Below are 25042 nucleotides of genomic sequence, written 5' to 3' on the forward strand. Positions count from 1 at the left end.
TGACAAAATCCAGTTAACTACTGCTTATTATTCTAATTTAAAAAGCAGAACTCCTCTGAGGAAATAAATTAGCCCTTTAAGTTGGTCCCCATTCTCATGACCCAGAACTCTTACTGCTCTCTAGTGTGTTGGCGAGGTCTGTCTGATTCATGTTCCTCAGGATGTGCAGTGTGACCTTCAGCACCCCCTCCTTCTGATCATCATCCACCTCTCCCTCAAAGCATGCTGGATAATCTGGACTCAGGAGATTCTTAAACGTGTTCAGCTCGTTCTTCACTAGAGAGATGAACTTCTCCTGTAGCCTCTGATTAAGAACAAACATCAGAGAATCACTAAAGCTGATACAGTACAGAGAGAGAGAGATGATGACACTGATCTGATGACAAAAGGAGTTATGGGTGCTCCGATGTGTAAAAGGTATTATCAAAACTTTAAAGTAAAGTTAAATTTATATGTAAAATAAATCATTTCCATCATATATATGGTTCAGTACTAACCTTCAATATGTGGTCCAGTTTTTTTCTGGAAAAGTTTTTTTTCTTCTCACTGTGGATGAACAGAAAAGCCACACTGTAATCCACATTATTAAATCAGCTGATCTAAAAAAACGTGTTTCAATAAAATATGGTGAGATTATTAATAAAATAAAGAATAGCAGCAAATAACAGATACAAAGAAAAGATTAATCTGTCATTAAAATAAAATGTAAATAAATGTATCAGGAATACCAGAACCAGGAGAGACAGACGCTGATAAGTCTGATGAGTCAAACAGTTTAATCAGTTTACTAACAAAAGGGACAAGCAGATAAGGATAGTCTAAAGCAGGCAGGTTCAGTAACATAAAGCCAGCATAAACAAACAACATACCAGTAGAGAGGAGAAAGCAGGGTCGGTACACAGAGAAATAGACAGAAGTGGAATAAGCAGAAGGGTGGTCTAATAACAAGCAACAGAAAGCAACAAACAATAAACTGAGCAAGGCAAAAAGGGTAAACAGTAAAAGAGAAAGGGGTCAATAAACGATAAGGCAAAATAACAAACAGATATGTGTTGTAGAAGAGCTAGGGAACCTAGATTCAATACTCAGCAACTAATAGCTGAAAATGAGGGGTATTTATACTCAAACATTCAGGTGAGCAATCAGTAGCTGTAGCTCAGTAGCTCAGCAGCAATGTGAAAGTAATTAGAAAGAAAACAGCTAAAAGGTTTTCCAGAATTTCAATTAACAAAATATGTTTTAAAGTGTATTATAATTAATTCTGAATACATTACTGGTCTATGTATTGTACTAAAACACATTCTCCCATTCCTGGATGTATGCACTCACCCCAGCAACTGAGATGATAAATATATGCACGACAGATGATGACGTTTTATTCAATGCTATTAAAGAAACAATAAGGGAGGTTAGCTACAGTCCTGTGGATGTTATATTTCTGAATAATATGTGAACTGTAGTCACAGGAAATTCAAGCTGCTTAAAAATGCTTAAAAAATAACCTTTAACTTTAACATGCTTTTAATTTAATTAAATTTTCTCCTGAAACAACTCTTCCCTTCACTTCCTCTGGTCCATGTTGAGTGTGGTACACACCACTTCACCAAACAGCACAGTGACTACCTGTAGCCCTATATATATATATATATATATATATATATATATATATATATATATATATATATATATATATATATATATATGGACCCACAGATTGATTACAAGATTTAGACACCTGTGATGCTAATTAGTGGACACACCTTGATTTAACGGTAACGCTTTCTTTTACAGTACCCTAAGTTCTAGGTATTAACCAGGTAATAGTGAGGTACAAACTCGGAAGTACTAAGTAATTATTTTTGGTAACAAGATGGTAAGTACCAGGAAAGTCTTGCCTAATTACACTGAAATGTCTAGGTATTAACCAGGTAATAGTGAGGTACAAACTCGGAAGTACTAAGTAACTATTTTGGGTAACAAGATGGTAAGTACCAGAAAAGTCTTGCCTAATTACACTGAAATGGAACTAGGTAATAAACAGGTACATGGGTGGTACAAAGTCCAAAGTACTAGGTAATTATGTTGCTTAACAAGGTGGTAAGAACCAGACAGTTCAATTTAATTACACTGAAATATCTCACAGGTTCTAGGTAATAACCAGGTAAGTGTGAGGTACTAACCCCAGTAACATGATGATAAGTACCAATATAGTCTCCTTACCCTGATATACCTCACAGGTTCTAGGTAATAACCAGGTAAGTGTGAGGTACTAACCCCAGTAACATGATGATAAGTACCAATACAGTCTCCTTACACTGAAATGTCTCACAGGTTCTAGGTAATAACCAGGTAAGTGTGAGGTACTAACCCCAGTAACATGATGATAAGTACCAATACAGTCTCCTTACCCTGAAATATCTCGCAGGTTCTAGGTAATAACCAGGTAAGTGTGAGGTACTAACCCCAGTAACATGATGATAAGTACCAATACTGTTCATTTTAATCAGTCTCTATTTATTTGACTGAGAAATCCCTAAAAATGAATTTAAGGTTTATAGAGTGGAATTCTTCACTAGGAAGACAGCACAGGAATGGAATACTTGGCCATATGTTTAAAGACATTAGAGCATGTTACAAGGTTTAAGGGTGAAAAAGTATACCATAAGAATAAAGTGTTGAATATGTGTATTTACCCCCTTTTTAAACATAATTTGTAGAATAAGGTCTTACATGTTAAATATATATATATATATATATATATATATATATATATATATATATATATATATATATATATATATATATATATATATTTAACTTATATATATAAATTAAAACTGCTTAAATATCAGGGTTATTAAAACTACCAAATATTGATTTCTGAAATCTTAAAACATTATTATAGTTGTTTCTAAATTAATATTAACTGCTTTTGTTTGCATTATTTGAGATCTGAAAGCACTAAAGCATCTTTTTCATTATTTTGACCATTTCTCATTTTCTGCTCTAAATTACAATAGTTTTATTTAGTATTTGGGAGAAATGTTGTCAGTAGTTTATAGAATAAAATAACAGTGTTCATTTTACTCAAACATGTACCTATACATAGTAAGATCAGAGAAATAGAAAATTTGAAGTGGCTTGGAAGGGTCAAGGGGGCGAAGGCAAGCTCCTGCCCGCAAGCTGCTTACCCCAATAAAAGCTGTCCTCAGCTTTCATTGTATATATATAAGTTCAGTAATGCATGCTTGGTTGTGTCAAAAAAGAGACAGTAAACAGTTCTGTTTTGTTTTGATGTTGTATGTTGTTTTTTTTTTGAAGTGCTTATTTGTTGAACTACATGGTAAGAACTGAGTAAAACCAGAGAAATAAGCTCTGCTCTCTTTTACAGTCCTTTTACTCCTTTATTAAGCAGAAAGTTCTGTTAGTTACACAGTGTTTTATGTGGTACTTACAGAAAGTTGTGTCACATTTAAGTAGTTATTATATATATATATATAAAAAAAAATATATATATATATATATATATAAAATAATAACTACTTACATGTGACACAACTTTCTGTAAGTACCATGTAATATATATTCTTTTGGGTTTCTGAATGGGTTTTTGTATGTGAAACGTGAAACATCCAGTCCTGTAGGGGGAGCAGTGCCAGGGGGCGGGCGCTAGGCTGTGGCTTAGGTGAGCAACAGGAGATGGGTCTCAGATTCAGCTGAGAACTGGGAACACCGTGTCTTCTCTGTATCCAGGTGGGGAAATATGTGGAACTGTGCAAGTATAAATGTTTCCAAAGCACTATAAGAGGGATATTTGAGTGTATATGTTCGTTAAAAGGTTTTGCTGTGTAATATGAGCCGCTATGGTCTTGTGTGTTGGTGGACGCTCAGCATCGGGGAGCATTCACTCCCGCGGCCCGCGAGCCGCGCGCCTGGCCGGCGCTCTTGCCTCTGCCACTAGCATTAGCCACTGCCCCCGCTAACCGCGCTCCTTACCGGCTCCCCGCTGTTATTCCTCTCGCTCTTTCGGTCGCTAACTTCGCTCTATAACCGTGTTTAAGCCTGTAATTATCTCTCGTGTGTTCGCGCTCTAGTTTTAGCTATTTTCGCTCGGTAATTGTGCCCGTGTGTCGCTGTTTCTCAAAGTAGCTCGGGCTAATTTCGCGCCTTCATTCCTATTGTTTCTCTATACATTTACGCTAGCATTAGCAGTCGCTGTTAGTTAAATACATGTTTATTAAAAGTCAAGTCAATTTTATTCTCTTTTTAAGAGCCAGTTTGGCCTTGTTAAAGTAAATATAGAGCCTCTGCCAACCACAATAATGAGTTATTACAGCTAGATAAGCTACAGTTTAAGGTTTCTCTAAGTAACTTAATCATGTTTTTATACACTTTGTTCAAGTTTTATACTTTGGTCAATTCTATACACTCTATGCAGATACAAATATTAGAAACTCTGCTTAAAATGAGATTTAAAAGCACTAAGATGTAGTTAGTGTGCTCAGTAAAAGTTAAAGGTGTTTTTGGTAATGTAGTGTGTTAATATGAAAGAAGTTTGAGTATTGGTATATGTATGCATATGTAAATGTATTAATATAGAGTAGTATTTTTATATTCATATATATATATATATATATATATATATTTTTTTTTTTTTTTGTGTAGAAACAGTATTAAGAGGGTTTGCTGATTAAAAAGTAAAGGTAATATGTACTGTGATATACAGAGTTTTGTTAACTGAAAAAAGTAAAAAAAAAAGGATTCTCTGTGAATGTATGTAAAATGCAGATGAGATGCAATGTGTATGTGAAACTGCAAAAGAAAGAGAAAAGAGACCAAAGTAAAAGTGGTTTAGTTTGTGTATGTTGTTAAATAAAGAGATTAAGCTGAGAACTCACTGGAAACACCGTCTCACTGTGTCTTCTCTGTATCCTGTATTCAGCTGATCTAGGCCCTGCTCACCCGGGGTCGCAAACTGTTATAGCCTAACCCACGCCTGGGGAGTGTAACAGTTAGTGTTTTTACATGGTACTTACAGTAGGATGTTCTACAAAGGGTTATTTGTTGAACTACACGGTAAGAACTGAGTAAAACCAGAGAAATAAGCTCTGCTTTCTTTTACAGTCCTTTTACTCCTTTATTAAGCAGAAAGTTCTGTTAGTTACACAGTGTTTTATATGGTACTTACAGTAGGATGTTCTACAGAGGGTTATTTGTTGAACTACATGGTAAGAACTGAGTAAAACCAGAAAAATAAGCTCTGCTTTCTTTTACAGTCCTTTTACTCCTTTATTAAGCAGAAAGTTCTGTTAGTTACACAGTGTTTTACATGGTACTTACAGTAGGATGTTCTACAGAGGGTTATTTGTTGAACTACACGGTAAGAACTGAGTAAAACCAGAGAAATAAGCTCTGCTTTCTTTTACGGTCCTTTTACTCCTTTATTAAGCAGAAAGTTCTGTTAGTTACACAGTGTTTTACATGGTACTTACAGAAGGATGTTCTACAGAGGGTTATTTGTTGAACTACACGGTAAGAACTGAGTAAAACCAGAGAAATAAGCTCTGCTTTCTTTTACAGTCCTTTTACTCCTTTATTAAGCAAAAAGTTCTGTTAGTTACACAGTGTTTTACATGGTACTTACAGTAGGATGTTCTACAGAGGGTTATTTGTTGAACTACATGGTAAGAACTGAGTAAAACCAGAAAAATAAGCTCTGCTTTCTTTTACAGTCCATTTACTCCTTTATTAAGCAGAAAGTTCTGTTAGTTACACAGTGTTTTACATGGTACTTACAGTAGGATGTTCTACAGAGGGTTATTTGTTGAACTACACGGTAAGAACTGAGTAAAACCAGAGAAATAAGCTCTGCTTTCTTTTACAGTCCATTTACTCCTTTATTAAGCAGAAAGTTCTGTTAGTTACACAGTGTTTTATATGGTACTTGCAGAAGGATGTTCTACAGAGGGTTATTTGTTGAACTAAATGGTAAGAACTCAGTAAAGAGAAATAAGCTATTTCTTCTCTGTTATCAGGTATTGACCTTTTATTTTTAAATCAAATAAATAGAGACTGATTAAAATGAACAGTATTGGTACTTATCATGTTACTGGGGTTAGTACCTCACACTTACCTGGTTATTACCTAGAACCTGCGAGATATTTCAGTGTAAGGAGACTGTATTGGTACTTATCATCATGTTACTGGGGTTAGTACCTCACACTTACCTGGTTATTACCTAGAACCTGTGAGACATTTCAGTGTAATTAAATTGAACTGTCCTTGTTCTTACCATCTTGTTAACCAACATAATTACCTAGTACTTTAGAGTTTGTACCACCCATGTACCTGTTTATTACCTAGTTCCATTTCAGTGTAATTAGGCAAGACTTTCCTGGTGCTTACCATCTCGTTACCCAAAATAATTACTTAGTACTTCCGAGTTTGTACCTCACTATTACCTGGTTAATACCTAGATATTTTAGTGTAATTAGGCAAGACTTTCCTGGTACTTACCATCTTGTTACCAAAAATAATGACTTAGTACTTCCGAGTTTGTACCTCACTATTACCTGGTTAATACCTAGATATTTCAGTGTAATTAGGCAAGACTTTCCTGGTACTTACCATCTCGTTACCAAAAATAATTACTTAGTACTTCAGAGTTTGTCACTCACTATTACCTGGTTAATACCTAGAACTTAGGGTACTGTAAAAGAAAGCGTTACCGATTTAACATGTGCCTTTAGTCACATTATTTTCAAAGGTACCATCATTTTTGTCCAGGCCTGTTTAATGAGTCTACTTTTTAAAACAATTATGTTGAAGCACAGTTTAAATGTCAGATTTAAACAGATAAATGTTCAAATGTCAGATTTTCATTTATTTATTTTCATAGAATTTTTATTTAGTATTACTTTTGTCAAATTCAAGTTATTTCTGTGACCATTGTGGGTTTTTCATTCACGCTTCATTTTCCTCCAAATCTCTCTCTCTCTTCCCCATGCTTTCTCAGACACACACACACACACACACACACACACACACACACACACAGCTGAAGACATGTTTTCTCGTTCCAGGCTGCTAAAGGTGGAATATGGAGCTACTCTGGTGTTTATTTCCTCCATTAAAGCTCTCAGTTAAAATCAGTTACTCAGCACATTAAAATAATCTCATTTATACTGACATTAGCAATAAAACAAAAAATAATCTTGTCTGCCAGACACAACACACTGCACAATGATTGTTGTCCCTTCACAGAATATTGTTGTGATTAATACAATTAATGTTTTTATTTGATTGATATAACATATAAATATAATTTAGTTTTGCTTTTCTAACACTGATGCTTTAATTCAAGAATATCTGGTAGGTCACATGGTGCACTGTTCAATATTTGGAGGTGTGAGTTTAATGTTTAAATATTGAATATATTGTTTTGATTAATATATTTAATAAGCAAATCTTACGATCATTTAAGAAGTGCAGTTTATTACAATATAATACTTTTCTAAACATGTTTTTGAATAATGCAAAATACAGTTTTTTTTATCTGACAAAATTACAAAAATGATTTAGATATTGTTTTTATCAGAATTACACACCCCTAATATAGATATATAATGATATTGTAATTTACTCTCATTGTTCAGGTCAGTCAGTCTAATCTAAACCCCGCCTCCCCATCACACCACAGCTGTGTACACTGATCATTACATACAGAGAATCTCACACCGACCTCCTGTGTGTGTGTGTGTGTGAGGGTGTGTGTGAAAGTGTTGACTTAGGACACTTTTGGGGCCAAATCTCAGAGTACACACCAATAAATTGGGGGCGGCTCGGGAATTGGGGACAAAAATGCCGTCCCCAATTGGTTTAGCTATATAAATGCGTTCGGCGCGCTCCAAAGTGCATTTCTATCTTAAAATCTCCTCTGACCCATATTATGGCATATTTCAGATTTTTTTGTGTATGTGTAATTTTAGCCCCGCCTCCCCGACCCAAATCTGTGTGTGCTCAGATGCACCCCCTAGTGGAAGTGTGTGAATTACACTGGGGACACATGATCCATTTTGGCCAATCACTAACCTGCTTGGAGCAAACAAGGAAGTACCTCAGCATGAACCTTATTAAGTGTAGGCTAACGTTAGCATTGTAACATTAAAAAGTTCCTAATTGTGGTAGTTACACATATTTAACAAGATTATGTTGTGCTAATGCTAACACATTAGCATTGTTTAGTGCTAGCTAAGCTAACAGTTTAATGCTGGTGCCTAAATCATCTCCAGTGTAACAGTTACTGCTCCTAGCTGTTTTTCGATAGTTAAACATTTATCTGAAAGCAAAAACACCCAAAGCAGCACTATTAATGACAGCAAACATATGCTGTGATCAGTGACTGCTGTTGAAGAGGCAGCAGGGCCGAATTTAACTGTTTTTTGGTGTATATTAACTGGTAGCATGGTAGCTAAGCTAGCGGTTTATAGCAGTTGTAATTATACATATTTAATTACATTATATTGTGCTAATGCTAACACATTAGCAATCATTAACAGGCAGCTTGTGGATTTATTTTCTTGACCTTAACTATCTTTGGTTTAACACAGAACCTGTAAGTAGTTAGCCAGTCAGGTAGCTACATTGCATAAAAAAATAATAAAATTAATAAAATAATAATAATAATAATAATAATAATAATAATAATAATAATAATAAACAACAACAACAATAATAATAATAATAATAATAATAATAATAATAATAACAATAATAATAATAATAATAATAGCATTATAACATAGTACTAATAATAATAATAATAATAATAATAATAATAAAAATAATAAAATTAATAAAATAATAATAATAATAAAAAACAACAACAACAACAATAATAATAATAATAATAATAATAATAATAATAATAATAACTATTATTATTATTAGTAGTAGTAGTACTATGTTATAATGCTATTATTATTATTATTATTATTATTATTATTATTATTATTATTATTATTGTTATTATTATTATTATTATTATTATTATTATTATTGCTATTATTATTATTATTATTGTTATTATTATTATTATTATTATTGTTGTTATTATTATTGTTGTTATTATTATTATTATTATTATTATTATTATTATTATTATTATTATTATTATTATTATTAAACAGTTGGTTTGTGTATTGCACTAGTAAAGAACAAGCAGGCAAACATTGTTTGGTTTATGCGTAGAGGACTCTCCTCCCAATATGTTTATATACAAAATAAATCATATATTTATAATTACTTGTCTATAATTTTAAATATTTCATTTGTTATTGTTATTATTATTATTATTATTATTATTCATATTATTATTATTATTATTATTATTATTATTATTATTATTATTATTAAATAGTTGTGTTGGTTCGTGTATTGCACTAGTAGAACAAACATTGCTTGGTTTATGCCTATATGTCCCTATATGTTTACATACAGAATAAATAATATTTTAATATTATTTGTGTAGAATTACAATAAAATCATAATATTCAATTGAGACAAAGCAGCTCATTTTGGACTTGAGCTTTAAATAATGTGTGACATCAGTGTTTTGTCATTAAAATAGAGGAAAGTCACAACTACACATTTAGTCATAAAAGGCTCCGCAAATATCAGCAAGTATATGTTTTCAGGTAGTTCACTTATTAGTGTGAACTTATTAGTGTGAACTTATTAGTGTGAACTTATTAGTGTGAACTTATTAGTGTGAACTTATTAGGGAGCAACTAAAACAAATGGAATAGGACAGAAGGCTGGCTATGACGTTCGGCTGAGGAGGAACACCAGGCGGCAGAGCACGAGGCAGAACCTGAGGAGGAATGCACTGTACAAGGTATGTGGTGTGTTTGAGCAGAATATTGATAACTATAATCTCAAAACGTATTTATAAACGTATTATCGCCATAGTTATCAGCTTTCCAACTGGCTTGTGTCGATAAACAAGCTGGTTAACGTTAGCTAGGTAGGATAATTAACCTAGCTAGCTAAGTAACCTGTGTAGCTAGCGTTAGCTAGGTTAGCTAGTAGCAGGCCAAAGCTACACACAGCAGGGCTATTTTGAGCTGGTTGTTGCTGCTCCGCGTGTTTACAGGATAAACCCTCAAATAATGGAGGGATTTTGCTCTAAAATTAGTGCAGGTAGCCTGATAGCCCTTCACCACAACCTGCTCAATTTCCACTGCTCTGGGTAACGTTAGCGATAGCTGCTAGCGCCAGATGCTAGCGCTAGCAAACAGCTCACTTTACAAAATAGTACACAGTAATGTTTCTCTTTGCGCAGGTTTAGAGAATGGGAACTCTAGTTTGATCGAGTGATGTCAAGTGACTGCGGTTGGAGAGGCAGTAGGGTCGAATTTATTCGGTTTTGTGGTGTATATTAGCTGGTAGCATGCTAGCTAAGCTAGCGGTTTATTGCTGGCGCCAAAATCATCTCCAGTGTACTTCCTTTAGGTAGCATGGTTTGCCATTTAGCTGTTCATGGTTAAACTGTATTAGTTTAAGTGGTTGTCTGAAAAGCTTCTGTTTAGTAATATTACTAAAGTTGTGCAAATGTCATTTATTTTGGCTTTGCTTTATGCCAGTGCTAATATATGCGTAACCACTAGTATTTATTATTAGGTATGTTGATGGAACCTCTTCTAATTTATAATGGTGTAAAGCTAAACATTTGTTATTCTCTCCATTCCACTCTTTATAGTCCATGTTTGCATAAGTGACAGATCTTAATTGACATAGTTCAGAAACGGGAACCTGCAGTTTGTTGTTTTTTTCTGGTCAAATACACCTGCTGTAGGACTGCCACCCCTAGTACTGTAAGATGGAGCTGTAGAAAGCTGGATTAAATGTAGACAATGTTGGCATCTGTTGTTTCCACAGTTGCTTTATTAAATTGACAGTGTTTATATTGACTGTAATTAAGTTTGTATCCAAAATTTTGACTAATTTCTTTTTGACAGAAAGACTGAATGGCAAAAAGACTGATAAGACGAAAACAACTGAGTCCACAGCAAGATGCTGAGATTCACATCAAAAACAAGACAGACAAACTGGGTCTTGAGGAGAGATTTATTAGCTCTTCTAAAGGTGAATCATTTATTTGTTGAAATTGTAATTGTGTTGAGTGTGTAATCTGTTCTGAACTGTACAATGTTTTACATGTGTGCATAGAAGCATGATTCTTGTTCTGTTTAAGCCATGTTTTAACTGCTAACCTATTTTTTTATTTGTCTTTCCCAGGACGAGGTGTATTTGCGACTGCCAACTTTTCCAAAGGAGATTTTATCCTGGAATACAGAGGCCAACTCTTAACACAAAATCTCATTCAAAACATTAATTCAGGAACAGTGTTTATTTTTGATTTTCAATGGAGAGGGAAGTACTGGAGGTAAGTGATATTACTCTTATTAATGGGTCATAATATTAGAATACATGTGTACCTGCCTACTGCATGCTCTTAATACCCAATTATTAATCAGGTATTTGTCTGTGTTTATGCTTTTGTACATTTCTGTTAATTTTCAGTGTGGATGCATCTGTTGAAGACAAATCTTTAGGGAGGCTTGTAAATGATGAACACAAGAAACCAAACTGCAAAATAAAAGTTGTTGAAGTAGATGGAATGCCAACCCTGTGCTTATTTGCACTTAGAGATATTTTACCAGGAGAAGAAATTAACTATAATTATGGGGATTCAGATTGGCCCTGGCGCAAACAGGTAAGAGTGTTCAACTACTGTCTTGTTGGATTTGTAATGAATGTTTCTTTCAGCATAAGATCTGATGTTACAAGGAACAAATTATTAAGATTGCAAAATTACTAAAATAATTGTTTAAAGGTTAAACCAGAAGCTTCCACTGCCAAGACTCTTCAGAAGCCTCTTATAACTACAGGGGAAGAGGTATGCTCATTACAAAGTATTCGCAATGTAAAACATATTATCATTGGTATAGTGAGCTATATACAGGTTTTTCTAGTTATAAAATATATATATATAAAAAATTCTGTTACTTTATATTTGCTTTGCTTTGGTTTTACCAAGAACTATCCTGTGAAGTGTGCAAAGAGAGCACTGACTGCTAGCAGAGTTCAAGAAAAGAGAGAGGCTCCCAGAAAGTCTTTCACAATTATGGAGAGTGAGGTAAGGAACACTGTCACAACACATTTAATATTGTACCACCATTACTAGTGGGTAGAGATTCATTTATATTTATACACTCATTTATATTTAATTGACTGCTGTGTTTAAGAAGAACATTGAAAGTGTTAACTGTGTCTGTGTGGACACATGGATAGATGATGGATATTGCATGGTCGTCATATCATAGATATTGTTAGGGTTCAGCAAGGAGTCAAAACTAAATGATGACTCGTTTGCCTGTTTATTTTTCTAATTATGTGCTTTTTTTTTGCTGAATAGGACAGATTGGCAGTTGTCTGTCTATAACGTCTGTTTAATTAACCATCAGTATGTTGCTATAAAAGTTGTTTTATTTTTGGATTGTAGGAACAAGGAGAACACACTGTTTGTTGTATCCAGAAGAGCCCTGAGACAGACTGCTCTTCCTGCCCAGTTATAGACGAGGACAGTTCACAGGACAAGCCTTTGGGTGCTGCAGAAAACCAGGTATAAACATGGTTTACCAAGATCTACCATAACACATCTGCCTTCCTACAGGGCTGTCCCCAGTGTGAGATATGTCGAGTGTATGTGTATGCTTGGTGTCCCCAGTTGTAGAGTTGTTGATAAGCATGGATGGATATGAGATGGCCGTGGTCCAGATCGTCCCCGATCTGTTCTAAGAGTTTGTGTATGTGTGTCCAGTGACCCCAGACTCCCTGTAGAGCTCCAATTGTTGTCTTGTTGCCTGAAACCTGTTTCTTTGATATGATGCTTTATTTCTATGGCTATTTCTTTGTAACATAGTCCACCCAATGGTAATTATCAAGATTTACTCCACCAGCTGTATTCAGTTCTTACTGCATTTCTCAGTAGAAATGACAAATGTGGGGTTTCTTAACTGTGTCTGTGTGGACACATGGATAGATGATGGATATTGCATGGTCGTCATATCATAGATATTGTTAGGGTTCAGCAAGGAGTCAAAACTAAATGATGACTCGTTTGCCTGTTTATTTTTCTAATTATGTGCTTTTTTTTGCTGAATAGGACAGATTGGCAGTTGTCTGTCTATAACGTCTGTTTAATTAACCATCAGCCCTTGGACTGGGGACGGTGGCTGCCGCTTGGTGGTTTCTGTGTGCGGGCCCTGGTTGTTGGTGGGGGGGGGCTGGATGTATGCTCTTGTGGTCTTGGGGTGTGGGTCTGGGGGGCCCATGGTGGTGGGTGCTGGCCCTGTCCGGTTGGCTGGGTTCCCCTGTGGCGGTCGGGGTGCGGAGTCCGGGGCCCTGGTGCCCGTGGGCGTCTGTCGCCTGTTTGGGTCCCTCCCTGCGCTGGGGAGGGTCTATGCCTCTCTTGGGCGCGCCGTCGTGGGGGGTGGTGGTTTGGTCCGTGTTGGGGTGTCTGGTTGGCATTCCGGGATTCTGGGTGCCCTCCCTGTGGGGAGGTAGGGGCGCTCAGGTGGGGAAGCGGCAGTCTCCCACTTAAGACCGGTTGGTCCTGGGCTCAGGACCACTGTGTGTGTATGAGAAAGAGTGGGATGTTGAGTGTAAATGTGTCTGTGTGTGTGTGTGTGTGCGTGTGTGTGTGCGTGTGTGTAATATCTGTTGTCTTTTGTATGTGAGTGGGGTGTGTATTTATGTTGTATTGCAGTGTGGGGATGGGGGCGCTGTCTTGCAGAGCGGCGGTGTCCTGGGGCCGTAGCCGCTCTACACCCTGGACTTGCCTTCCCTGTACTGCGGTTGGGTGTATGGAACTGGGTGCCTAGTGAGCCAGCAGTAGTTGGCTCTCTTCCTCCGGGGGGTAGTCCTCTGCCCCTCGGTCCTTTCCTGGCCCTTCCCCGACTCCTACTCAGTCTAACATCGCATTACACATACAAACTCATCATACAGCTTACACACATCATATTACACATAGGGTTTTGGGGGGCAGGTGTTCCCTGCTCCTCAATTTTATTTTTGCATTTTAGACATTGAGGGCCTTTGGGGGGGCAGTGTGGTTGGGTGCTGTTATTCAGTTCTCATTTTACAGCTGTCCCTCCAATTTTAATAGCACTGTAGCTTTCATTCATTCTTCTCATTATACACATTCATATCACTGCAACATGCTGGGTGGGGGAAGGAGGGGGGTCAGGTCTTCTCACACCCTGGTTTCGTGCACCCTGCCTGGGGTGTGGGTCGGGTGGTTGTTCGGGGCCGGGCTGGCTGCTTCCCTAGGTTGCCGCTGGCTCGGTACTGGTGCCCGCATGCCCGCATTAGGTGTTTATGTATGTTCTGTGTGTGTGACTGGTGTGCGTGACTGGTGTGCGTGACTGGTGTGCGTGACTGGTGTGCGTGACTGGTCTGTGAGTGAATGTGCACGTGTGCGATGGGTGTATGTGTGACGGATGTGTGTGTGACGGGTGTGTGAATGTGCATGTGTGCGTGAACAGTTGGTCCTGGGTTTGGGGCTGACTGAGCATGGACACCTGTGGGACATGGTTGCGTAGGGCGGGTTTTTGCCCTCCCTACCGCTCCACGCTGCTCTCCGCCGATCGTCACTGCCGTTCCTGGGGGGGTGGGCGTCCGTGGGTCCATGGGTGCGTGGCCGGATGCCCTAATGTGGTCTCTGGCCCGCCCCCTTGGTGGCCGTGGCCTGGGGGTGGCTTGGGCCCCCTTGGCGTGGGAGGGGGGGGCCTGCCGGGTGTCGGGCTGTTCCCGGGTGCTTGGGATCTCGGGGGCCGCATGCTCGGCTCGTGCAGGGGGTGCTGGCCTGCCGGGGGGTGGGCTGCTCGCTTCCTTTGGCTCTCTGGACTCTTGCTCTTTGCCATGGGGGCTTCGTCTGGAGTCTCCCCCGTCCTCATCTGGGGTGTGCACATGGTTACCATCGGGATGTGTGGCCGCGGGTCTTCTGGGCTCCTAATGGGCTGTGGATGGTCTGGGTCCACTGGGCTCTTCCCTATCTGCCTCTGGATCGCAGGGGCATGGTGGCGGTTTCTTGCCTCCATTGTGGTAGGCATTTCATGACATAATCCGTAACACATGACATATTTTTGCAAAAAACAATAGAATAGAAGTAATTGTGCGTGTGTGTGTATGTATTTATGTGTATGTATTAATATCTGTATATATGTATATTTATGTATGTGTGTATATGTATAAGCATATGTATAGTTAGATATGTGAGTATGTGTATATATGTATGTTTGTTTATTTTATGTTTGTTTTATTTTATTATTATTATTTTTTTGTTTGTTTGTTTGTTTTTTGTTTAGTTTTTTTTTTTTTTTTTTTTTTTTTTTTTTTTTTTCTTCTTTTCTTTTTCTTCTTCTTGTACCCCCCTCCTGTACCTCACACTCCGATCCTTCCAACCCTGAACTCCCACAACTATATCCACACAAAATATATATATATATATAAAAAAAAAAAAAATTAATAATAATAAAAAATAAAATAAATAAATAAAAATAAAGTATTAATTGTCCTCCGAAGAGGGGGGGTGGTGGTTGGGCCAAAAAAAAAAAAAAAAAAAAAAAAAAAAAAATTAACCATCAGTATGTTGCTATAAAAGTTGTTTTATTTTTGGATTGTAGGAACAAGGAGAACACACTGTTTGTTGTATCCAGAAGAGCCCTGAGACAGACTGCTCTTCCTGCCCAGTTATAGACGAGGACAGTTCACAGGACAAGCCTTTGGGTGCTGCAGAAAACCAGGTATAAACATGGTTTACCAAGATCTACCATAACACATCTGCCTTCCTACAGGGCTGTCCCCAGTGTGAGATATGTCGAGTGTATGTGTATGCTTGGTGTCCCCAGTTGTAGAGTTGTTGATAAGCATGGATGGATATAAGGTGACCGTGGTCCAGATCGTCCCCGATCTGTTCTAAGAGTTTGTGTATGTGTGTCCAGTGACCCCAGACTCCCGGTAGAGCTCCAGTTATTGCTTATAGTTGGGTTCTCTGATCTTATGCCCTGTTTTTGTGGCTCATTTTTTACTTGTTGCCACTGTTCACTTATATTTCTTTGAATTTTACATGTGTTTACTGTGATTTGAATTCAGATGTATGCAGAAACTCCCATGAGTCACATTGTGAGGGATAAGCAGACCGTTTCTTCACGTCAGACAAAAGGAAGGACTAGGTCACTCGAAAGGCCTCTTGGAATTACAGAGCGTAAGGTATGGAATAGCACCGCAACACAGTGTCAGTATTTCACCACCACCAAAATACTGATAGTGTTTGCTAGTGTAGTGATTCACATCACCAGGAGTGTGCAATGTCATATTTCTAGTTCACTGACAGCTGTGCTTGTGTGTTATTGAATTGTGAAATGATATTTGGTGATGTTCATATGATATTATATTTGCATTTATAAACAGGTAGTAGCTTAAAGTATTATGTGCTCTTCTGAGTATAGAGACATCTGAAAATTGTCTTTATAGATCCCTTCATTAGAGACCCACACATATGCTGCTGTTGGAATACTGTTAGTTGTTTATTAGTCTTTTTAAGAAATTGAGAGACGCTCTGCTGTGGATTTGTAGGAACAAGGAGAACACTCTGTTAGTTGCATCCAGAAGAGCCCTGAGACAGACTGCTCTTCCTGCCCAGTTATAGACGAGGACAGTTCACAGGACAAGCCTTTGGGTGCTGCAGAAAACCAGGTATAAACATGGTTTACCAAGATCTACCATAACACGTCTGCCTTCCTACAGGGCTGTCCCCAGTGTGAGATATGTCGAGTGTATGTGTATGCTTGGTGTCCCCAGTTGTAGAGTTATTGATAAGCATGGATGGATATGAGATGGCCGTGGTCCAGATCGTCCCCGATCTGTTCTAAGAGTTTGTGTATGTGTGTCCAGTGACCCCAGACTCCCTGTAGAGCTCCAATTGTTGTCTTGTTGCCTGAAACCTGTTTCTTTGATATGATGCTTTATTTCTATGGCTATTTCTTTGTAACATAGTCCACCCAATGGTAATTATCAAGATTTACTCCACCAGCTGTATTCAGTTCTTACTGCATTTCTCAGTAGAAATGACAAATGTGGGGTTTCTTAACTGTGTCTTTGTGGACACATGGATAGATGATGGATATTGCATGGTCGTCATATCATAGATATTGTTAGGGTTCAGCAAGGAGTCAAAACTAAATGATGACTCGTTTGCCTGTTTATTTTTCTAATTATGTGCTTTTTTTTGCTGAATAGGACAGATTGGCAGTTGTCTGTCTATAACTTCTGTTTAATTAACCATCAGTATGTTGCTATAAAAGTTGTTTTATTTTTGGATTGTAGGAACAAGGAGAACACTCTGTTAGTTGTATCCAGAAGAGCCCTGAGACAGACTGCTCTTCCTGCCCAGTTATAGACGAGGACAGTTCACAGGACAAGCCTTTGGGTGCTGCAGAAAACCAGGTATAAACATGGTTTACCAAGATCTACCATAACACGTCTGCCTTCCTACAGGGCTGTCCCCAGTGTGAGATATGTCGAGTGTATGTGTATGCTTGGTGTCCCCAGTTGTAGAGTTGTTGATAAGCATGGATGGATATGAGATGGCCGTGGTCCAGATCGTCCCCGATCTGTTCTAAGAGTTTGTGTATGTGTGTCCAGTGACCCCAGATTCTCTGTAGAGCTCCAATTGTTGTCTTGTTGCCTGAAACCTGTTTCTTTGATATGATGCTTTGTTATTTCTGAATAGGCTGAAAAGACAAGATTGTCTATCTAGAACTCCTGTTTAATTAACCATCAGTGTGTTGAGATAAAAGTTTTGTCTTGGATTGTAGGAGTTTGTGTTTGTTTTTGGAATTTTCTGTACTTGACAGATATGTTAAAGGTCACACCTATTTTTCCTCACAGTGTGGAACTGCAGAACATGTTCCGAGAACAGATATGAAACAGAGTGCTTTGGAAAAGCACCATGAAATGCTCTTGCTTCAGCGTGCAGAACTTTCATGTGAAATATCCAAGATAGACAAATTGGTAAGTTATATAAATTGTATGTGTTGCTTGTAATTTACATTGTTTGTTCATGAAGGTTGTTCATTTAGAATAGGTTGTGGTGAAAGTGTGCTTTCATATATATATACATGGTACTGTGAGTACAATGCATTTTGCATTGTTTATCTTATAAATTTCATATCTTTTCAAGTTGGATTCACCATCTCCTGGAGCTGACAGCCGTGGTAGCAACTCCTTACTTGGTACTGAAGACTTAGAGGTATGGATATTATTGAAATGTTCTTGTAATGGTCACTGTAGGATTTCTTTTTTTCTATTTAATTTTTTATTTTGGGCACATCCTAGGTGAAGAACCCACATTTTAAAAGTTAATGCTAGGATATCATGCCTTGTTATCACAGTAAAAAATATTTTACTGGTAATTTTTTCGATGGACAGTAAATAAGTATTTTTTTGGTGAACTGATCACCAAACTTGTTTTTGTGAATATTTTGTATAGTCCCTAAAGATGATCAGAAATATAATGGCCAGCTGTAATGGAAAAACATGTGGTTGTAGGGCTGTCGCAATAACTGCTGTATAGCAATATCTCACTATTGATAAAAAAATCGCAGTGTATGGGACTTAACCGCCACGACCACAAAATTGCCATTTTCCCCATGCGAGGGTCTCTTGTTTTACACTTCAATGCCTGTGCAAGAGTTAATGTAATTTTTCCCCAGCAAATTGGATTCTATAAAAAGTGTAATTTAGGCTTGCTAAAAGACTGAACAGTTAATGATATTAAATACGTTTACAGGATGATTTAAATTAAAATTTTCATTTGATAAAATATATTAAAAATATATTACAAAACGAATCATAATTTAAAAAAATAACCAACTTTATGTACAGCGCCTGGGAGGGGCAGTGGGTAAAAAATATATAATTAAATTGAGCAAATGATGTAACAGTTCATGTGTGTGCTCATCTTTTATTTAAATAGTGCAACCATTTTCTTTATTTTGAGCTAACAATTTTTATGTACACACAAGTTTCCAGAGTCTTTTTTTTTTCAGTTCATGCATGCACAGTCAGGATAAACACACGTCTCCAGCGCTGTTCATGCCATTAATTGCTGACATTAAGATTTAAAATGTTTTTTATTAATGTATTAAACTATGGTAGGTATTCTCTGTATTGTTTTTGCTAATGTCTCCAAAAACTTTGATGCAGATGGACTTGTTACATTTGCATAGTAGAGTATATGTTACATTTGTACTGATCACATCTTGAATCCAAAACTGGCTTCTGGATGCATGTGGTCTTAGAAAAGTATTATCTTTTGGGATATTATTTATTCCAGCTTTTTCCTTTCCCCTTTTTAATTATACATACAGCATAATATTTCAGTTCTTAGCCACTAGTCATACTTTACAATTGTCAGTGCATTGTATTTTATTTCTTAGTGTTTTTTACATCTTAACTTGTCTGCATCATCTATGTATTCAACTTAAATTTGGCTAATTTCAAAGCTTGCACATGTTCTCTTTCAAAGGAAATAATTCCATCACCAGCCCCTGTAAAATCTTCATCTAGAAAACGATCTAGGAACAGTACAGGCTGTGAGCCAAGAAAACATCAGGTATCTTACCCGCAAACATTACTTGTTTTCTCAAATTATTTTCTTTACAGTTTTATGTAATGTTTAAAACTTGTTTAGATCTACTTGTGTAGATGTTCATAATCAAATATTTTGACACACATCCATGATTCCTATTTTCTAGTAACTGTACTTTGGATTTTTTTAATAAAAAATACAAATAATGTTTTTACTGTATATTCATGAGTTTATATTTTGTAGTTGATTTGGAGCTCAGAAATTTGGCTGATTGTGTAGGCTTGAATGACACTGAGCTGCTGCTTCTGCATAGATGTGTCCTGACTTACGCTACATCTATATATATTAATTTCAGACCATGGAAAGCTCATCAGAAGACTCAGACGAGGAGTCTGATTATACGGACTACAGTGACGTTGATTACATTCCAGGCACTGATCAAAGCTCATCTGATGAGTCCAAAAGAAGTCTGGAAGTGCAGCCTATTGCAAAAAAGCCTTTGCTTGTTCAAAGATTTCCCATGTTGTCATCAAAACAAGACAATACAGAGCATGCACAAAATCTCACTGCAAACAGCAGCACTATACATGTGTTGCCACCATCAAATTTAAAGGCTCAGAGGGTGTATGACAAGAGGAATTACTGTGTATTTTGCTTTAAGCCATCATCCAAAATTGCTCGCCATTTAGAAACAGTCCATCGAAATGAAGTGGAGGTAGCTCAAGCTGTTCAGTATCCAAAGGGTTCTAAAGCACGAAGAACAAAACTGAATATTCTGCGAAATCGGGGAAATTTTGTCCACAATGCTGAAGTTGTGAGAAAGGGAACAGGACAGTTAGTGGCATGTTACAGACCTCGAGAACAAAGGGATGCAAAAGATTTCATTCATTGTATTCATTGCCAAGGCCTTTATTCTAAACGGACTCTGTGGAGGCACATGAAAAATTGCCCGAAGAAGACACAAGATTCTGCTGATTCCCAGGTCTCAAGAAAGCGTGTTAGATCTCTGTGTGCTCTTGCAAATCCAGTTGGTCGGGATATAAGTGAGGGCTTAAAAAGGGTTCTGTCTCAAATGACCTATGATGATGTTTACCGCTCTGTCCAAAATGATAAGTGTATTCTGCAGTTCGGAGAACACATGTTCAATCGGCATGGGTCAGATGTTAACAAGCATGATTACATACGCCAGAAAATGCGTGAAGTAGGAAGACTTCACCTGGAAGCTCAAAAATTAACCCCACTGAAAACAATGGAAGACTTTATCATACCTGCTAACTTCTCGCATGTTGTTTCTGCAGTGAAAATGGTGGCTGGATTCAATCCTGAAAAGAACACCTACCGCATTCCTTCACTGGCCCTCAAGCTTGGCCACAGTCTACAGAAGATCTGTAGTATAGTTGAAAGTAATGCTATGATATGTGGGAACCAAACCATGGCAGAACAAGCTAAGAACTTCAGGATCATACACCAGGCCAGGTGGAACGAGTTTGTCTCTGCAGGTGCAATAACAACTCTCAAGGAAGCCAAGTGGAATGTCCCACAGATTTTACCATTCACAGAAGATGTAAAGCTTTTGAATGCTTACCTGGAAAAGAAACAAGATGAGTATGAGAGAGAACTAAGAATAATCCCAACTGCAGATAACTACGGTTCCCTGGCTAAGGTAACACTTGCGTTAGCAATCATCTTCAATAGGAGAAGAGCAGGAGAAGTGTCAAGAATGGATATGTCTGCGTTCATGTCACGAAATAATGCAGAACTACATAAAGACATTGCTCTTTGTCTGCCAGAATTTGAGCAAAAGATGTGCCAGTTCTTTTCCAGAGTTGAGTTCCGTGGTAAACGTGGGAGAATGGTCGCTGTACTTTTGAAACCATCTATGGTTGCATCACTTAAGCTACTGGCTGAACACCGTGAGAAGTGTGGAGTCCCGAAAGAGAATCCCTTCATGTTCGCCAGACCCGGTGCAATGTCTGCATACAGGGGGGCAGAGTGTCTCCGCAAATTTGCAGATGAATGTGGTGCCAAACATCCTCAGGCTCTCACCTCCACAAGGCTCCGAAAACATATTGCAACCATGTCTCAGATCTTGAATCTGGAGGAAAATGAAGCTGACCAGCTTGCTGACTTTTTGGGACATGATATCCGCATCCATCGACAGTACTACCGTCTGCCACAAGGAACTTTACAGCTTGCTAAAATGAGCAAAGTGTTAATGGCTATGGAAAGGGGATTGCTGTCCGAATTCAAAGGCAAATCACTAGATGAGATTGAAATACATCCTGAGGGTATGAACATGATTTTATCCACATATTTGAAATTTCATATATGAACTTAAAACATTTGCAATGCACTGTGGTGACATATATATATGTGTATATATATATATATATATATATGTGTATATGTGTGTATATATATATATATATATATATATATATATATATATATATATATATATATATATATATATATATATATGTGTGTGTGTATATGTATATATATATATGTGTGTATATATGTGTGTATATGTGTATATATATATATGTATATATATATAATAGTGTTCCTTATGTTTTGCTCTTCCCGTGTACTGTTTGTTTCTATTGCATTAGAGAACCTGCTTCATTCAGAAGAATGTGACATGTCAAGTGATGATGATAATGATGACTATGAGCCTGTAGACCCAGTGACAACAGAATCTGTTAAGCCTGCAGTCCCAGCTACTGGTCCTGACACTTTGGCATCTCCTGTATCAGCTGTGACTCCCAAACAAGGTAATAAATACATGGAATTATACAGAAATAGTGTATTAATGTATACTATATTACTTTTTTTATTTTCTTTGTTTTGTGCAGGAATATCTGATTTCTTTCTCTTTTCATCTGGTTTTAAATAAGAATTAAAATTCAAAAGGAAAATGTAAAAATAATAACTAAAAACTTAACGGACCTGCACAAAAGTTACAACCTACATTTAACTTCACTGTCAATTTGAAATGGCTACATTTTATATAGCTCTGTATACTGTATACTTTGTAGTACCTAAAATACATTCTTATAATGCTCATATATCAGCTTTGTGCATTGTAATGTAAAAAGATTTGTCTAATCTATTTCTGTTTTCCTCAAAGATGCAGCAAGAAAGCCAAAACGTAAGTGGCAGGCCTCTGAGGTATGTGCAGTAGAGCGGCATCTGATGAGATACATCCAAACTGGTAAAGTGCCTCAGAAGCTAGACTGTATCCAATGTTTACACGCAGAATCCCACGCGCTCAGCGATCGATCATGGACCGATGTGAAAAATTTTGTACGCAACAGGAGCATCACCTTAAAGAAACACTTCAGCTCAGCTTGTTAGGGCAAAATTGTGTTAATATTGTTGGTGTAATATTTGTTCTGCAACACATATAAAGCAAGATGTCATATTTAGCCAGATAATTAAACCTTTACTGAATTTTACCAAAAGCTTATTGAACAGAAATCGTGTAAAGTATGTGTACAGATATCTGGGTAACTTTTGTGAAATACTCCCAGCTTTTTACTGTCGCAGTTTTGTAATGAAATGTAATTCAGACAGACCCACAGCACTGTGCAAACGTCTTGTGGATAACTATTTATCTTGGTAGTATAGAGTTTGTACAAATCAACATTAACTTAAGAATAAATATAAATTGGCATAAAACAATTCTTATTTAGTAGTTCAATAAATGAGGCACTGCTTGTGGAATTTAACAGATCCAGTCTTTTGACAGCACTAACTTCACTATAACAAATCCTGTATAATAAGTTTTGTTCTAACTAACATATCCTTAAATTTACTAAACCAAATCGGTGTTCTAACAACGTTTTTTTAACTAACATCTATAAATTCACTAAACCAAATCGGTGTTCTAACGACGTTTTTTTTAACTAACCTATCTATAAATTCACTTAACCAAATCGGTGTTCTAACAATGTTTTTCTAACTAACATATCTATAAATTCACTAAACCAAATCGGTTTTCTAACAACGTTTTTTTAACTAACATCTATAAATTCACTAAACCAAATCGGTGTTCTAACGACGTTTTTTTAACTAACATATCTATAACCTTTTACTAAACAAATCGGTGATCAAACAGCGTTTTTCTAGCATAGGAGTAACTAAACCAAACCTAACAGTATTTCTTCTTAACCAACTTACCAGCAGCATTACTGAACCAAACTGGTGTTCTGACGGCATTCTTCTAACCAACATATCAGTAACATTCTATTAGCCAACATATCAATAACTTCACTGACAAATAACACATTCTCAAGGCTCAATACTGCGTTATTCTTTATTTGGATTAATTTTTTATTGATTATTTGTATTATTATAAATTTATAATGTCTTTTATAGTCAACATGTTTTACATGACATCCTAATACTTTTGCACAGACCTGTTGGTTTATTATTATTATTATTATTATTATTGTTATTAATGTTATTATTATTGTTTTATTTTTGCCAGTGATTTTTGATATTGTATGGCATATATGTGGCAGCTTTGAAAGTAAAGATGCTTGTAATCAAATATAATTCATATTTCTGTTTTGTTTCTTTTGGAAGTTATACAGCAGTGAACTGTGGCTTTCAATGATAGATACATTAGATAACTGTTAGAATATATAATGAGTGGTGAGGTTTCTAAGATACAAACATTATCCTTAAATGTTATCAGCTATGGTAGACTAGAATAATCAGATTTAAATAGTGATGTTGCGTAATATTCTTATTTCTCAACACAAAATAATGGGTGTAATGAGCATATATGATATGGCTGTATACAACACTGTTCATGAAAAGATGACCTGGATCATGATGTGTTTGCATTGTTAATTTGTTTTTTCAGTCTGTTAGCTTATTGTGGCAAATCAGATTCATATTGTGTTGAGCTGAAACAAAGATGATTCCCAGCACTGAGAAATCCCAGTCTAGATATTTACAAATATGAAACCTGAATGCAAGGAGGACATATTTTAGTAGGTCAATTTATTTTAGTGTTATTGCTATATAGGCTACCTTTGAAATTACATAATATACATAATTCACATAATCATTGTCTCCAAAAATAGCATGCAGTGAACATACAGATTTTTTTTCCAGTAAGCCAAAGACACCCAGGTGATACTGACACTAGCTTTAATATAAAAAAAACGTGTAAAACCTTTAGACCTTCTGCACGTTCTCCAAAGAACAGATGATTTTGATAATATAACAAAAGCATTAGTGCAGGAATGTAACTGAAAAATACACATGAGAACTTTACTTCATCTGTCCCCAAAGTTTAGTAAAAGTATT

General features: G+C 36.7%; 4 protein-coding genes across 17 annotated transcripts in view; 2 read left to right on the forward strand and 2 right to left on the reverse strand.

Annotated features, from left to right (window-relative positions):
• LOC125801117 (zinc finger protein 850-like) overlaps nt 1-25042 on the reverse strand; it is a 527199-nt gene that overhangs the window by 381132 nt on the left and 121025 nt on the right. The window lies entirely within an intron of this gene.
• LOC125801170 (zinc finger protein 585A-like) overlaps nt 1-25042 on the forward strand; it is a 272387-nt gene that overhangs the window by 154338 nt on the left and 93007 nt on the right. The window lies entirely within an intron of this gene.
• The window catches only part of LOC111196793 (NLR family CARD domain-containing protein 3-like), a 102003-nt gene that overhangs the window by 16567 nt on the left and 60394 nt on the right, over nt 1-25042 (reverse strand). The gene's annotated exons all lie outside the window — the stretch shown is intronic.
• Nucleotides 9356-24159, forward strand: LOC111195432 (uncharacterized). Of its 12 annotated transcripts, none has more exons than XM_049477013.1 (17): nt 9372-9895; nt 11019-11145; nt 11299-11446; nt 11584-11776; nt 11897-11959; nt 12101-12199; nt 12566-12685; nt 15750-15869; nt 16219-16335; nt 16702-16821; nt 17452-17571; nt 18016-18138; nt 18308-18376; nt 19655-19741; nt 20073-22005; nt 22333-22494; nt 22851-24159. In XM_049477013.1, exons 2-17 carry the CDS (start codon nt 11028-11030, stop codon nt 23075-23077), a joined length of 3819 nt encoding a protein of 1272 aa, XP_049332970.1. In that variant the 5' UTR covers nt 9372-9895; nt 11019-11027; the 3' UTR covers nt 23078-24159. The 12 variants fall into 12 exon arrangements, with proteins under 12 accessions (XP_049332972.1, XP_049332977.1, XP_049332976.1 ...); XM_049477014.1 differs by having other exon boundaries at nt 11023-11145; XM_049477015.1 differs by lacking the exon at nt 16219-16335 and having other exon boundaries at nt 9356-9895.

Source organism: Astyanax mexicanus, chromosome 4 (assembly GCF_023375975.1).
Source record: "Astyanax mexicanus isolate ESR-SI-001 chromosome 4, AstMex3_surface, whole genome shotgun sequence".
Taxonomy (NCBI): Eukaryota; Metazoa; Chordata; class Actinopteri; order Characiformes; family Acestrorhamphidae; genus Astyanax; species Astyanax mexicanus.